Below are 15,657 nucleotides of genomic sequence, written 5' to 3' on the forward strand. Positions count from 1 at the left end.
CCACCATCCCAGGAACAAATCTGGTGAATCTTCATAGATCTCCCTTTGTGACAATAATATATCATTAAATAAAGAGACCAACACTGCACACAGGATTCAGGTGCCATCGAACGAGGTTTCTGTACAACTGAAATAAAATGCCACCACTCTGGTACTCAAATCCTCTTGCAACAACGGCTAACATCCAGGAGCCTTCCTATTAGCATGCTGCATCAGCTTGCTAGCCTTCAGTGACTTATTGACAAGGATTGCAAGGTTCTTTTGAACATTTACATTATCCAAATTGTTACCAGTTAAAAAAGCACATCTGTTCCTCCTACAAATTGGGTAACCTCACATTTTTCCACATTATATTTCATCTGCCAAATTCTTGCCCAGTCACCAAGTCCATTCAAATCCTCCTGAAACCACTTTACGTCACCCTCATGTCACACATTTCTGCTTACCTTTCTATCATCCACAAATTTGGAAATATTATATTTGAACTTCACACCCACAGCACTGACAAACATTGTGAATAGTGGTGGTCCAAATTCTGATCGTTATGGGTACCCCACTCATCATAGCCTGTCAATGTGATAATGACCTGTTTATTCCTATTCTGTTTTCTACAGGTTAGTCAATCATTAAGCTGTGCCAGCTTATTACTCCTGTCACTTGTGCTTTAATTTTGCTAACCAATGTCCTGCACAGGTCCTGAAAATCTGGGTATACTACTTCCACCAACTTTCCTTTATCAATTTTGTTAGTAACATCTTTAAAAATCTCAACATTCATCAAAATACTATTTCTCATTTAAAAGTCCATGCTGATTATGCCCAATCAGTTCACTATTATCAAACTGTCCATTTATCATCACATAATAATTGTATTTTGAATTGAGGAAAATGCAGCAAAAACATTTTAAAGCAAGAGTGATGTCTTACTGTCAATATTTGTAATTTGAATTTTATTCAGGGTGTAAATGGCAAAGACAAAGTTGTTTTTTTAAATTACATTTATTTTATTTTTCCTCACAAATATCAATGAAATAGGGCCAAGAAAAACATGCAATGATTTTGACTGACAATTTAGGTTTCTAATATTCTGCCAGATTAATCGGCATAATGCCTAACACATCAGCAGTGATTGAATTTGGAACAACTGGCTTCTATGAGTCAATAAGAAGACAATCTATTTTGTGCCAGGCATTCTAATTGCGACCCAGATAGATCTAATCCAATTAGTAATGAGACACTTCAATCTTCAGATTCTGGATTTTTGGCTGGATTGCAGTTCTCACCTCCAAATGGAAGGATCAATTGTAACTCCATCCACTCAGTGGAAACCAAGGGTTGGGTGGTTGGGTGTTTTCTTAAAATTGGTCAGATGACTTACCCTTGACTTTGCTCACTGGAACTTCAATTCTAATCTTATCTTCTGAGCAGACAACTGAGTTATCTCTCTGTCCTAGAATTATTGGTGCACCCTGTGTTCAATCACTACCTCCTCCATGACAGTCCAGGGAAGTCATGGGAACCGGGCTGAAAGATGGAGACACTCAACCATTAGTCCTGGGCCCATGCCTCCACCCTCCTGTCATGTGCATAGGATGCACTGGGAATGTGCAACCGCTGTGTCCCTTGTAGTGTTTGGATGTAAACTCTGGTCAGGGCAGTGAGGTTAACAGGTTGGGTTTACTCACTCCACGTATTGTCCATCGATTTAAGGTAGAATTGAACAGGATAATTCATACAGTAAATGGATTGTAAAGAGGCACGAGCTTAGTTTTGTTTAGATTGACGATTGTTAGTCAATTACGATTTTGTTTTATGATTTTGCTCATTGGGATGATCTTAAACAGCATCACATAGAAGCAAAATGAACAAAGTAGTTGTTCCAGTTTAGGCCTTTTTTTTCATACAACATCGGCCAAGTAGACTAATCACAAAGGAGAACATCGAACCTTCACAGCTTCGAGGCCAGCCTGGATAACTGGAGCAAAGACAGTTTCACTCTCACTGGTGTCACCAAACATTTCAGGGATCTGGTCCAGTAGGCTTTAGAAATAAAACAAATTTAAGACAAACATTTAATGGTTTGATTTACACTTCCCCTTTTCACTCCATGCTTCTCCCAACCCACCCAACCAAATTGCAGCCAAAAATCCACACCTTTGAAGTGGAAATGATCTCACTGGGGAATTTACAGACAGATTCCATTGTAGCAAGAATTAGGTACACCTTCAATACAGGGTGGAGCTGGAGATACACAATAGGTCAGGCAGCATCAGAGGAGCAGGAAAGTCGACGTTTCAGGTTTACGTCCTTCATCAGTACACCTTGCCTTGAACATTCGTCAGTCTTGCTGCAAGGCTGCCCTAACAGGAGCATGGATGAACACAGCAGGCCAAGCAGCATTTCAGGAGCACAAAAGCTGACATTTCGGGCCTAGATCCTTCATCAGACCCTCTCTGATGAAGGATCTAGGCCCAAAACGTCAGCTTTTGTGCTCCTGAGATGCTGCTTGGCCTGCTGTGTTCATCCAGCCTCACATTTTATTATCTTGGATTCTCCAGCATCTGCAGTTCCCATTATCCCTAACAGGTGAAGTTGTGTATACACCTAGGTTATCCCGGCATACTTTGACCATCGCTTCAGTTTGCCTCACAGGTTGGGGGTTGGGGGGAGGGGGTGGAAATGCTGTACTCATTTGGAACATTGGATTAGAGTGTAACTTCTTACTTAATACTCTGGGCTCCAAATATATATTAGATTCCAATCAAAGGACTGCAAAGTGTAAGGCAACCCTGCATTGTTCCTATTTTGTTCTTCTCCTTTACAATGTGATCCAAAACTTCCAAAAAATGGTAAAGACCTTTTTCTGACAAACAGAATTCCACTGGATGACTACAGAAGTCTCAACAGGATTCAGGGGCATGTGTGTTCAAGTCCTGTATCACAGTCAGCTCAAATCACAATATTCTGAATAGAATCAAGATGTTTGCCAACTGAGCCAAGATTTCACTCTCTGCTCACGAGGTGTGTAATTATGTAAATGAATCACAGCTGCTCATTTAAAACGTTTTGTGTTGCATATCTGGAACACAGTTATATATGTGTGTATGGAGAAAGAAAACAGTCAATTTTCTGCAAACAAGGGTTGGCTTGTAGAAAGTTTTGGGAGATAGCTATTGATTTTTAATTTTTTTCAAGGTGATGATAGTCATGGGCTGTTTCTCCACAATTTTTAGTAATGCTCTCCCTGCGGGTTAGTACCATGCTGTGGGATCAGCCTAAGACTATCGTTAGGGACATAAGCCCAAATCCTGGGTGGACTAGAAATCATCATCGGATTGCCAGCCTGTTTCTATTTTTCTAACTCGCACAGGAGCTGTGCATTTCTCTCCAGGATGTCCAAACTAGGCTTCTTGGGAAATGGAGAAAGTAGCCATTTTGGAAGTACATTTGCAGTCTAAGATTATCAGGAGAATCCAAGTCACCCTCTTTTTATGACATTCATGGCTGTATTCCAGGATTTGAATATTCCAAAGACATTTTGACTAGTTACAGAGAGGTACCAGGCACCTAAAGTGTGGATAGGCTGGCAGGTGGGTGAAGAGGTAGTGTGGGTTAGCCTGATAGTCAGGTCAGGGTGGTGATTGGTTTGGGGAGTCTGGAGTGGGTTGGGTTTGGGTATATGTTGACTGGTTCGCTGTGATTCATTGGGGGCCTGTTGGGACAGCACGATGGCACAGTGGCTCACACTGCTACCTCACAGCATCAAGGACCTAGATTTGACTCCAACCTTGGCTGTCTATCTGTGTGGAGTTTGCATGTTCTCCCTGTGTCTATGTGGGTTTCATCCAGGTGCTCTGGTTTCCTCTCACAGTCCAAAGATGTGCAGATTAGGATTGACCATGCTAAATTGCCAATAGGGTCTAGAGACGTATAGGTCAGCCATGGGAAATGAAAGGTTAAAGGGTAGGATAGTGGGGTGGGTCTAGGTGGAATGCTGTTCAGAGGGTCGGTAGGAACTGGATAGACCAAATGGCCTGCTTCCACACTATAGATATTCTATAAGCAACCAAGAGTTTGAGCAGGTTTTACCCTTACAAATTGTCTTCAGTAACTGTCCAAGTAAATAAGTTGTAACCCTTTGAAGTTTCTGACTCTAATTTAAGAAGCCAGAAACGTATTCAGTGGGTTCCACACATTGGGTAATCATCTATTGGACGGTTAAACTACCCATTCCAGTTCTGGGTAGTCCCTGCATTGTGACTTTCAAGGGATCTGAGAGTACATTTTTCAGTGTAGGTTACTGTAAAATCTGTCTTCCAAACAGAAAATCAGGCCAGAAAAATTATGTTGCTTTAGGAATTGTGTATAATTGGCAAAATGTGATAGGCCATTTAAATTTTTCAGACCGCCTATTGAGTTTTTGCGTAACCCTTCTTCTCTAAGGGTCATACATTTTAGCACTGAAGTAGATTATGGGATTGACAATTCTACCAAAATTCCTACTGTAACTCTGGCAAAAACCCAGTAAAGTCATAATAAATTTGTTATCTTTCTCACACCAGTGATTTGAAAATACTGGACAATAGAGGATAAAAAGTGTGAAGCAGCCAATATATTTTGAAAAATAACCAGTACATTCTGTGTTTTACATTTATTCATTTCATGATGAACATAATTAATGCCTTGTAAAATTTGTCTTGATTTTATAAAGTATTCACAGATGCAAGGCATCACCTTGCAGTTAATTTATTTGCTGGTCTGTCTTTCACTGGCTATGTTAATCTATTTGTTTGGATTGTCAAAGGCCTTTGGAATGGTGTCATTTCAAAGAATTTATAGAGAGTATTGATGGAACAGTCTTAATGTGTAATGAACTAGTTATTAAACTTAGCAGAATCAAAACAAAAACAAAAATCATTAGTATTTCTAGTTTTCATTTTGGCTATATGATTTGCTCAATGTCATGTAAAACTACCTTTTTTTTGGAAAATGAAGTTCAAAAAGTAATCCAATCATAAAGTAAAACTAAATATGAACTTACACTTATTTGGTTCTATGAATAAGTAAAGAGATTAACTAAGGTCCATTTTTTCATTGTTGCAAAAAATTTACACAATGGGCCAAAAATGCTACAGTGGTTTGCTTCTTTTGGAACGTTTTCCTGGGAGATCAGCAGAATCCCTAGAAAAACAACTTAATGGCTGGGGAGCAGAGATTTATGTGGGTATACTGCAGAGTTTTGCTGCTCTCCAAAGTAACAGCAGCAGACCACTGCTGAACCAGAACAGTTTTAGAAAATGAATCACAACAAGCAGTCATATTGGAGATAATGGGAACTGCAGATGCTGGAGAATCTGAGATAACAAAGTGTGGAGCTGGATGATCACAGCAGGCTAAGCTGCATCCTAAGATGCTGGTTGGCCTGCTGTGTTCACCCAGCTCCACACTTTGTTATCAAGCAGTCATATTGGCGTTAATTTTCTGTACAAAGAACAAATGTAAAGCCATCCCTAGCAGTCAACATATCAAGTTCCAGCACTACAGAGTACCCATTATAATTTACAATGGTGCTCTTGGGATGTCACAATTTGTTGGTGGAGTTGTAAACGCACAGCAAAACCTTTTTATACCTTTTCAAATTCAGACATGATTTTATTGCAATTTCTATTAACATTCATCATGTGCCAATGGTTTCAGTTTATCCTTACTTGTTGATGACAGGCCGAGATTCTTGGACATTCACAAGGAAGCCATCCAGGAGAGGAACAAACATCTCTCCAACATCTGACACCACCAACATTTGTGGCTGGGCGAGGCTGCTCTTCAGATTGTAGAAGTGGAGAACCTTGTTGTAAGTGACAAAGCCAACTCTAATGGCAGAGATCGCCGCGTGATCTTCCCTGTAAAATTATTTGGATGTGAAAGGGGAGAATGATAATAGTTACTAAATAAAAAGGTGAACTATCAACAGGATGAATTCTTGTAGGATTTTACAAGCTTTGTATTGCTGCTGTATGAAGCAAACCTGTAAAGATTAAAGTTACTTAGGCCAGACCATGATGTTGACACTCCAGAATATCAATTAAGGAGAACTGTAGAAACAGCAATATCTGCAACATATTTACATATTGCCTGAATGGCAGCAGAATGTCCAAAGGTGCCTAGCTACCAGCAATGAAACAGGGAGCAGCATCGGCAGATTTATGAGTTTCTATTGAGAAATAGAATGAATGTCAATTTGACCTTAAGTATATATTCGAATGTAAGAGGGAATTGTGGCAGAATCTGTTGAGTTTGAGAGTTTGTCAATCATCTGAATTAATCACAGAAATAACAGGTGCAATAATTTGTAATTATTAATATCTTCAACAAAAGAAAAATGCTCCAACATTCCTCACGGATTCAAAGCAAATAAAGTGGATGTCAAACAAGAGAATAAGATAATAAGAAGGCTAACCTATAGACAGATCAAGGAGACCTTTCCAACTGGGAAAACTTGCCTCCATTAAGGAGACATCCAAATCACCATACTTCCAATCCACAGAGGTGCGAGTTGGTATAGAGATAGTCATGCCACTTCCAGACGCAGGTCTGAGGCAGCAAAGGCCGTAAGGCCAGCAGATCCCTCTCTGCTCCTGGGATATCAGCCTAATTGTGACCATGGCCTTCGAGCCCTTTGTTCAAATATGACAAATCTACCAACCTGTCTTGATTCATCCATACACCCTCATGTTTTCCAAATGCATCCATGCCCCTCAGCCAAAATACAATATGAGGCCAACCAGAAACATGAGGTCTGGCCAACTGTTCCAAGTGCTTCTGTAGATACGATTGCAAAGTGACTTTATTTTGAATGGTTGGTTGAGTTCCAGAAATGATTAATAAACTTAGCTCAGTGGCAATGCTGACACAGCTTGTTAGAGCAATTATAGCTTAGCATAATTGACACATTTATTAACCTACAATAACCTAATCTTTCTTTGAAGAGTTGTTTTCAATGCCTGTATAATTAGTTACCAGATTAAGAGGTGTGAATTCAATCAAAGCCTTTTGTCATTGATAATACTACGGAGATCGTGATTGATTGATAACTTATTAAGATGGTAATAGAGGCAGTGTATTTTGAAAGAAATATTGAGTGAATATCGTATTAGTTTCTGACTTGAGTCGATTGCGCTTGCCGTGTTTCGTGATTCCTCTGAGGGGCCATGAACCACTCCTACCAACAAAACAAACTGAGCTCCGTCAAAATTGCAGGCGGTGGGTTGAAATGTTGTAAAAGAAACACCAAAGAAAAAGTAAAAAATAATAGAGCTCAAAGATTACAACTATCAGCAAAGAATTAGCGTAAAAAGAGAAGGATGAGGGGACATATTTGAAATTAGGAAGGGGTTTGACAAATAAACTTGGAGATACTTACAACTATATTCAAAGCAAGTGATCATAAATATGAAGTCAGAAATCACACAACACCAGGTTATAGCCTGACAGGTTTGTTTAAAATCACAAGCTTCCACAGCGCTGCTCTTTCATCAGGTGAAGTGGAGAGAAGCGCACAGACATGGAATATATTGGCAAATATATTACAAATAGAGACAAACCAAATGGCTGGAATATCAGAGATAACAAGGTGCGGAGCTGGATGAACACAGCAGGCCAAGCAGCATCAGAGGAGCAGGAAGGCTGACGTTTTGGGCCTAGACATATCTTCAGAAAAGGAAGCTGGAATAACATTAGTTTGCCTTTAGCACCATTTTACTTTTGATTATTGTAATTATCTTTCTGCCTTAATTAATTGGTTCATAGGTCATCCATTCATTTGTAATTCAGCTATTGACACTTTACTCTCACTGCTTACACATTTGATCACCTGCAAAGGTTTGGAATTCAGCTTGTTGACACTTTACTCACACTATTTGTACTTGCTTGTTGACACTCTTAATTACTTGGAAGACTCTTGCTATTACCCTCTACCTATATGCTCTATAATGGGTGCCTTCCTCTACTTCACCTGACAAAGGAGTAGTGTGCCAAAAGCTTGTAATTTTAAATAAAGCTGTTGGCCTATAACCTGATGTCATGTGACTTCCGACTTTGTCTGCCTCAGTCCAACAGTGGCATCTTCACATCATAAAACTGAAACAGATTTCACAAGAAATTTCACAGTATTAATGGGATTGTCAGGCTTGTCTTAATGACTGGCTAGAGCAATATAATTGAAGAATTTGTTGGGAAGCTGGAAAAGGCAGAAACAATGGAAGATTATGCCGCTAGGATTACATTCAATACAGAAAGACATGGCTTGTGCAAAGCATAAACGCCACCAAGATCAAATTAGACGAATGGTCTGTTTCTCTGCTGTAAATATGCAGAGTTAATTGGGTATTCCACAATGGCAAATATTAACTGATCTTTGGCTAACTTTCTACAATAAACATTTTCCTAATATGAGCTGAAAAGCTTGCAAGAAATAATAATAATAATACAAATGAAAGCAGATCACAACAATGCTACTAATGATAATAAAATGTGAGGCTGGATGAACACAGCAGGCCCAGCAGCATCTCAGGAGCACAAAAGCTGACGTTTCGGGCCTAGACCCTTCATCAGAGAGGGGGATGGGGTGAGGGTTCTGGAATAAATAGGGAGACAGGGGGAGGCGGACCGAAGATGGAGAGAAAAGATGATAGGTGGAGAGAGTATAGGTGGGGAGGTAGGGAGGGGATAGGTCAGTCCAGGGAAGATGGACACGTCAAGGAGGTGGGATGAGGTTAGTAGGTAGATGGGGGTGCGGCTTGGGGTGGGAGGAAGGGATGGGTGAGAGGAAGAACAGGTTAGGGAGGCAGAGACAGGTTGGACTGGTTTTGGGATGCAGTGGGTGGAGGGGAAGAGCTGGGCTGGTTGTGTTGTGCAGTGGGGGTAGGGGACGAACTGGGCTGGTTTTGGGATGCGGTGGGGGAAGGGGAGATTTTGAAGCTGCTGAAGTCCACATTGATACCATTAGGCTGCAAGGGTTCCCAGGCGGAATATGAGTTGCTGTTCCTGCAACCTTCGGGTGGCATCATTGTGGCACTGCAGGAGGCCCATGATGGACATGTCATCTAAAGAATGGGAGGGGGAGTGGAAATGGTTCGCGACTGGGAGGTGCAGTTGTTTGTTGCGGACTGAGCGGAGGTGTTCTGCAAAGCGGTCCCCAAGCCTCCGCTTGGTTTCCCCAATGTAGAGGACGCCACACCGGGTACAGTGGATGCAGTATACCACATTGGCAGATGTGCAGGTGAACCTCTGCTTAATGTGGAATGTCATCTTGGGGCCTGGGATACGGGTGAGGGAGGAGGTGTGGGGGCAAGTGTAGCATTTCCTGCGGTTGTTTGGAAAGGTGCCGGATGTGGTGGGGTTGGAGGGCAGTGTGGAGCGAACAAGGGAGTCACGGAGAGAGTGGTCTCGCCGGAAAGCAGACAGGGGTGGGGATGGAAAAATGTCTTGGGTGGTGGGGTCGGATTGTAGATGGCGGAAGTGTCGGAGGATGATGCGTTGTATCCGGAGGTTGGTGGGGTGGTGTGTGAGAACGAGGGGGATCCTCTTTTGGCGGTTGTGGCAGGGGCGGGGTGTGAGGGATGTGTTGCGGGAAATGCGGGAGACGCGGTCAAGGGCGTTCTCGATCACTGTGGGGGGAAAGTTGCGGTCCTTGAAGAACTTGGACATCTGGGATGTGCGGGAGTGGAATGTCTTGTCGTGGGAGCAGATGCGGCGGAGGCAGAGGAATTGGGAATAGGGGATGGAATTTTTGCAGGAGGGTGGGTGGGAGGAGGTGTATTCTAGGTAGCTGTGGGAGTCGGTGGGCTTGAAATGGACATCAGTTACAAGCTGGTTGCCTGAGATGGAGACTGAGAGGTCCAGGAAGGTGAGGATGTGCTGGAGATGGCCCAGGTGAACTGAAGGTTGGGGTGGAAGGTGTTGGTGAAGTGGATGAACTGTTCGAGCTCCTCTGGGGAGCAAGAGTCGGCGCCGATACAGTCATCAATGTACCGGATGAAGAGGTGGGGTTTGGGGCCTGTGTAGGTGTGGAAGAGGGACTGTTCCACGTAACCTACAAAGAGGCAGGCATAGCTGGGGCCCATGCGGGTGCCCATGGCCACCCCCTTAGTCTGTATGCTACTAATGATGTGAGATAACACTACCACACATTGTTAACTAGTATACTTGAAATACATCTGTTACTTTTTAAAAGAGTATCATAATTTTCAGGTTTACTTTACATTCCTACCTTGGTAATTTATCCAGCAGGTTCTTAAGCTCCTCACATATTAGTTTCACACAACCATTTCTGATATTGGAATACGACACATCAATCATGAAGATGAAGGCTGGTGGATTAGGAGGCTTGCTATTCTACAAATAAAATTGATGGAATTTAGATTCGGGAACAACAAGAATGATTTTTCTTAATTAGCTGATCTCGACACAGTTGTATCCAGATTTCACATAAACAAACTGACTGTGAAATTCCACAAGAGCTCTGGGGGGAAGGATGTAGAATTAGACTTCCATCATCAATGTGAAGTAAATGATACTGTTTCTCTTCCATCAAACACCGAGAAAACATTTTAGCTGGTCAATAAAATGTGAGGCTGGATGAACACAGCAGGCCAAGCAGCATCTCAGGAGCACAAAAGCTGACGTTTCGGGCCTAGACCCTTCATCCATGATGCTGCTGGGCCTGCTGTGTTCATCCAGCCTCACATTTTATTGTCTTGGAATTCTCCAGCATCTGCAGTTCCCATTATCTCTCATTTTAGCTGGTCATCTGTCTCATTCGTTTGGTATAGTGCAGCTTGCTAGGTGAAAATTGGCTCTGATGTTTGTTTACATAACAACTGTGATCTAACTCCAAATTATTTGTGAAGCAGTTTGTACAATCTTGAGGATGTGATAAACCACCTAATATACACAAGATCATTTTTCCTTTAAATCATGTGAGCTACTTACCTGCTTGTGTTTACAAAGGAACCGTCCTCTCCACAATCATTGTCATGTTACACTATTATGTTCATGTCTGACTCTCCTACCAGCTTCATCTGAACTGGATCTTTCACTGTCTCCACTCATTTGTTGCAATTAAGTGACATAAATTTCAGTATTTTTGTATTCATTAGTTAGACCTAGTTTACAAGTTTACTTATATTTGTCTAGAATGTGTAATGCACTCAAAACAAAGAATTGACCAAATACTCACTGCAATGTAATTATACATCATGTGAGTAAATGTGAGTTTTGCACTTTGGAAAAAAGAATACAGGCATGGACTATCTTCTGAATGGTGAGAAAATTCGCAAAGCAGAAGTACAAAGGGATCTGGGAGGTTGGTCCAGGATTCTCTAAAGGTTAACTTGCAGGTAGATTCTGTGATTAAGAAAGCGAATGTAATGTTGTTGTTTATCTCAAGAGGGTAGGAATATAAAAGCAGCAATGTGCTTTTGAGGCTTTATAAAGCTCTAGTTAGGCCCCATTTAGAACACTGTGTCCAATTTTGGGCCCCACACCTCAGGAAGGACATATTAGCCCTGGAGCATGTCCAGCGGAGATTCACACAGATGATCCCTGGAATGGTAGGTTTAACATATGATGAACGGCTAAGCATCCTGGGATTGTACTCATTAGAGTTTAGAAGGCTGAGGGGAGATTTAATAGAAACTTACAAGATAATGTATGGTTTAGAAGGGGTGGATGCCGGGAAGTTGTTTCCATTAGGCGGGGAGACTAGGACCCGTGGGCACAGCCTTAAAATTAGAGGGGGTAAATTTAAAACTGAAATGAGATGACATTTCTTCAGCCAGAGAGTGGTGGGCTTGTGGAATTCATTGCCACGGAGTGCAGTGGAGGCCGGGAAGTTGGATGCCTTCAAGGCAGAGATCGACAAATTCTTGATCTCAGAAGGAATCAAGGGCTACGGGGAGAGTACAGGGAAGTGGGGTTGAAATGCCCATTAGCCATGATTTAAATGGCGGAGTGGACTTGATGGGTCGAATGGCCTTACTTCCACTCCTATGTCTTATGGTCTTACACATTAGTACAGTTGTTGACAGCCTATCATGTGCGAGACTGGGCTTAAACTCCCTGCTGGGAATCTTTTGGGACCACGCAGGCCATTTGGTGCAGTGATGATGTCAGAGGCCCTACCTCTGTGTCGAGGTGTGTCATAATATGCCTGTGCAGGTTTATCAAGAAATGTGTTTTTTAAATTATTAAATGTTCGTTTATGCGGGGGGGGTACTGCATGGATCTGTCCTGGGGCCACTGCTGTTTGTCATTATTATAAATGACCTGGATGAGGGTCTAGAAGGATGGGTTAGTAAATTTGCGGATGACACTAAAGTCAGTGGCATTGTGGATGGTGTGGAAGGATGTTGCAGGTTACAGAAGGACATAGCTAAGCTGCAGAGCTGAGCTGAGAGGCGGCGAATGGAGTTTAATGTGGAAAAGTGTGAGGTGATTCACTTTGGAAGAAGTAACAGGAATACAGAGTTCTGGGCTAATGGTAAGATTTTTGGTAGCGTGGATGAGCAGAGAGATCTCGGCGTGCATGTGCATAGATCCCTGAAAGTTGTCACCCAGGTTGATAGGATTGTTAAGAAGGCATACAGTGTGTTAGGTTTTATTGGTAGAGGGATTGAGTTTCGGAGCCATGAGGTCATGTTGCAGCTGTGCAAAACTCTGGTGCAGCCACACTTGGAGTATTGTGTACAGTTCTGGTTGCCACATTATAGGAAGGATGTGGAAGCATTGGAAAGGGTGCAGGGAAGGTTTACCAGGATGTTGCCTGTTACGAAGGGAAGGTCTTATGAGGAAAGGCTGAGGGACTTGAGGCTGTTTTCGTTAAAGAGAAAAAGGTTAAGGGGTGACTTAATAGAGACATACAAGATGATCGGAGGATTAGATAGGGTGGACAGTGAGAGCCTTTTTCCTCGGATGGAGATGGCTAGCATGAGGGGACATAGCTTTAAACTGAGGGGTGATAGACATAGGACAGATGTCAGAGGTAGGCTCTTTACTCAGAGAGTAGTAAGGGTGTGGAATGCCCTGAGTAGACTTGCCAAGTTTAAGGGCATTTAAATGGTCATTGGATAAATATATGGATGACAATGGAATAGTGTAGGTTACATGGGCTTCAGATTGGTTTCACAGTCAGTGCAACATCGAGGGCCAAAGGGCCTGTACTGCACTGTAGTGTTCTATGTTCTAAAACTTAACCCAAGACTTCAGTTAATCTCTGAGACACCTGTATACTGGACATCTGGTAAACTGGCATTAGTCACTATGGGGCACAGGATGATTGCAGATGCAAAATTATTGCCTTGATCCATCATGTGCATAAAACTCTGCAGTAGAGATGAAAGTTTATGTCAAAATATCTTATTGTGTTATGGCTAAATATGCTTTTGACTAAGTTCAAACATCTATTTTACAGTCCCAGAATACCACAGAGGATTACCTAGTTTTTTTACGATAACTCCTGCAGGATATTTGCAGAGCCCCTAAGGAAACGGATTGAATAAGTGCAACGGCTATTTTCATTACTTATCTAGGGAGTACATCAGTCTCCTCTTGAAGTTAGACCAGTAAGACCATTGTCGATTTTTATTGTCAATTTAATTAAGATACTAACAAATTACTCATCGAAAAAGATGTTAATGGATGCAAATCATTTTAAAAGCATACTAAGCTTTTAAAAGTAGACATATCTTAAAATCTCTGAATGAATATTGCTGAAGGAAGACACATTATTTGTCGCAAAAGCATATGATGTTTGGATGTGTTCCATTGAAACCAGGTATGTAGGCTACAGTCTGAAAGCATTGCATGAAACAGCATATCCCTTTGGCTAGTCACAAAAAGAAAGGTACTAACTGTATGTAAATATTCTGTATCTGTAAAACTCACAGTGTCCAATGTTAGATGTGATTCTGCAATTGGATAATATTCACGAGGCAATCCTGAATTCATGAAGAATTAATTTAGGATTGCCAATTGGGCTTACAGTTTGGTGCAATTGCATATACAAAAAGCTAAATATATTAATCAGAAAGAACACATGCACATAATGTACCTATTTACACTCAACAAGTAGTTGACAGCTATTTGTCAGTCAATTTCTCAGTACAATATCCTGACTCATTAGTATCAAGTTGCGTCATGCATTGAAACATAAACAAAGCCTGGCAGTTAACTGTCAATCATCACCAACTGCTGCATTCTCTACCACACAACTTAAATTAATAACAGTCTACTTGCCAACCAATCAGAACTATCCTGTCATAGACTATAAGTGGTGGGTTTCCCCTTTACGCTTCCAAATTGTCCTGATGATAGGAAGACAGAAAGCTTTGACAAAATGTGGCACTTTTCAGCAATACTCAAATTTAATATTGAATTAATTTGGGCAAGAGAATAGTGTGTTCAAATTTTAGGACATGCTTGTCTCGTTGAAACTATTTATTATAAAACTGTAAGATTTTATTGAATTGTTTACAATGAGGCAACTGGGCCAGAATTCTTTACTGCTAACTTAAATTTTGGGAATGCACTCACACAACATCTGAAAAAGATCAAGCTTTCTAATTAATACACACCACATATATAACGTAAATGTGTTTATGTGGCAGACATAATTGGAGAAAAAATTCTCCTGATGGCTAAAGAGTAAAAATAAACCCCCTGCCTGCACTTTATTCCTTAACATTTTCTTACTTGTAAGTGTGGATGATGCATTTCAATTGATCACAATGTGAAAATTGGTTTGTATGAAGTATTTGTAGCCTAAAGCCTCAATTTTCTTCGTGTTTTCCAAGGGATTCTATTTATGTTTTCAGCTGCTGGGTTATTAACTAGTTGGCCAACATTCCATTTAGACTACACAAGGCAACACAAGCAGCATGAAGTTGAGTGATCCTTTCAATGTAATAGAACTGTATTAAATGTTAGCAACTTGAATAAAAGCCACTGTAAGAATGTTAGTCATTTAGAACATAGAACATAGAAAAGTACAGCACAGTACAGGCCCTTCGTCCCACGATGTTGTGCCTCGGAATATTCCTAATCCAAAAATAAATTAACCTAACCTACATTCCCCTCAATTCACTGCTGTCCATGTGCATGTCCAGCAGTCGCTTGAATGTCCCTAATGGCTCCGCTTCCACGACTACTACTGGTAAACTATTCCATGCGCTCACAACTCTCTGGGTGAAGAACCTCCCTCTGACGTCTCCTCTATACCTTCCTCCTAACACCTTAAAACTATGACCCCTCGTGGCAGTCAATCCTGCCCTGGGGAAATGTCTCTGGCTATCGATAGATATAAAATGTGTGACAAACAGCAGAAAACATGGCACTCCTGTAATTCCTGGCATACCATAATTGGTTCATAAAATAGTACATCACAGTGTCAGGGCCACAGATCAGGCATGTCCTCAGAGTGGTCTGTGAACAAAGAATTTAGATTTAGGTTTTACTGTCACATGTACTCAAGTACAGGGATACAGTAGTGAAAAGTGTACAATGTCGTCATTCCTGTATTCATCTTAGTAAAAAGGTACAGAGGTATTAAAATCATAGGTACAAAAATAGAAAAATAAAGAAATAAGTTAAGAAAAATTCATGA

General features: G+C 41.3%; 1 protein-coding gene across 1 annotated transcript in view; it reads right to left on the reverse strand.

The window, feature by feature from the left end:
* Positions 1–15,657, reverse strand: part of LOC125456254 (protein transport protein Sec24D) — a 196,665-nt gene that overhangs the window by 55,882 nt on the left and 125,126 nt on the right. The window contains exons 11-13 of the mRNA XM_048539223.2: positions 10,267–10,391; positions 5,708–5,899; positions 1,946–2,039 (exon numbers count right to left, since the gene is read on the reverse strand). Coding sequence (XP_048395180.1) covers positions 1,946–2,039; positions 5,708–5,899; positions 10,267–10,391 — 411 coding nt within the window. The remainder of the gene's footprint in view (positions 1–1,945; positions 2,040–5,707; positions 5,900–10,266; positions 10,392–15,657) is intronic.

This window comes from Stegostoma tigrinum, chromosome 1 (assembly GCF_030684315.1).
Source record: "Stegostoma tigrinum isolate sSteTig4 chromosome 1, sSteTig4.hap1, whole genome shotgun sequence".
Taxonomy (NCBI): Eukaryota; Metazoa; Chordata; class Chondrichthyes; order Orectolobiformes; family Stegostomatidae; genus Stegostoma; species Stegostoma tigrinum.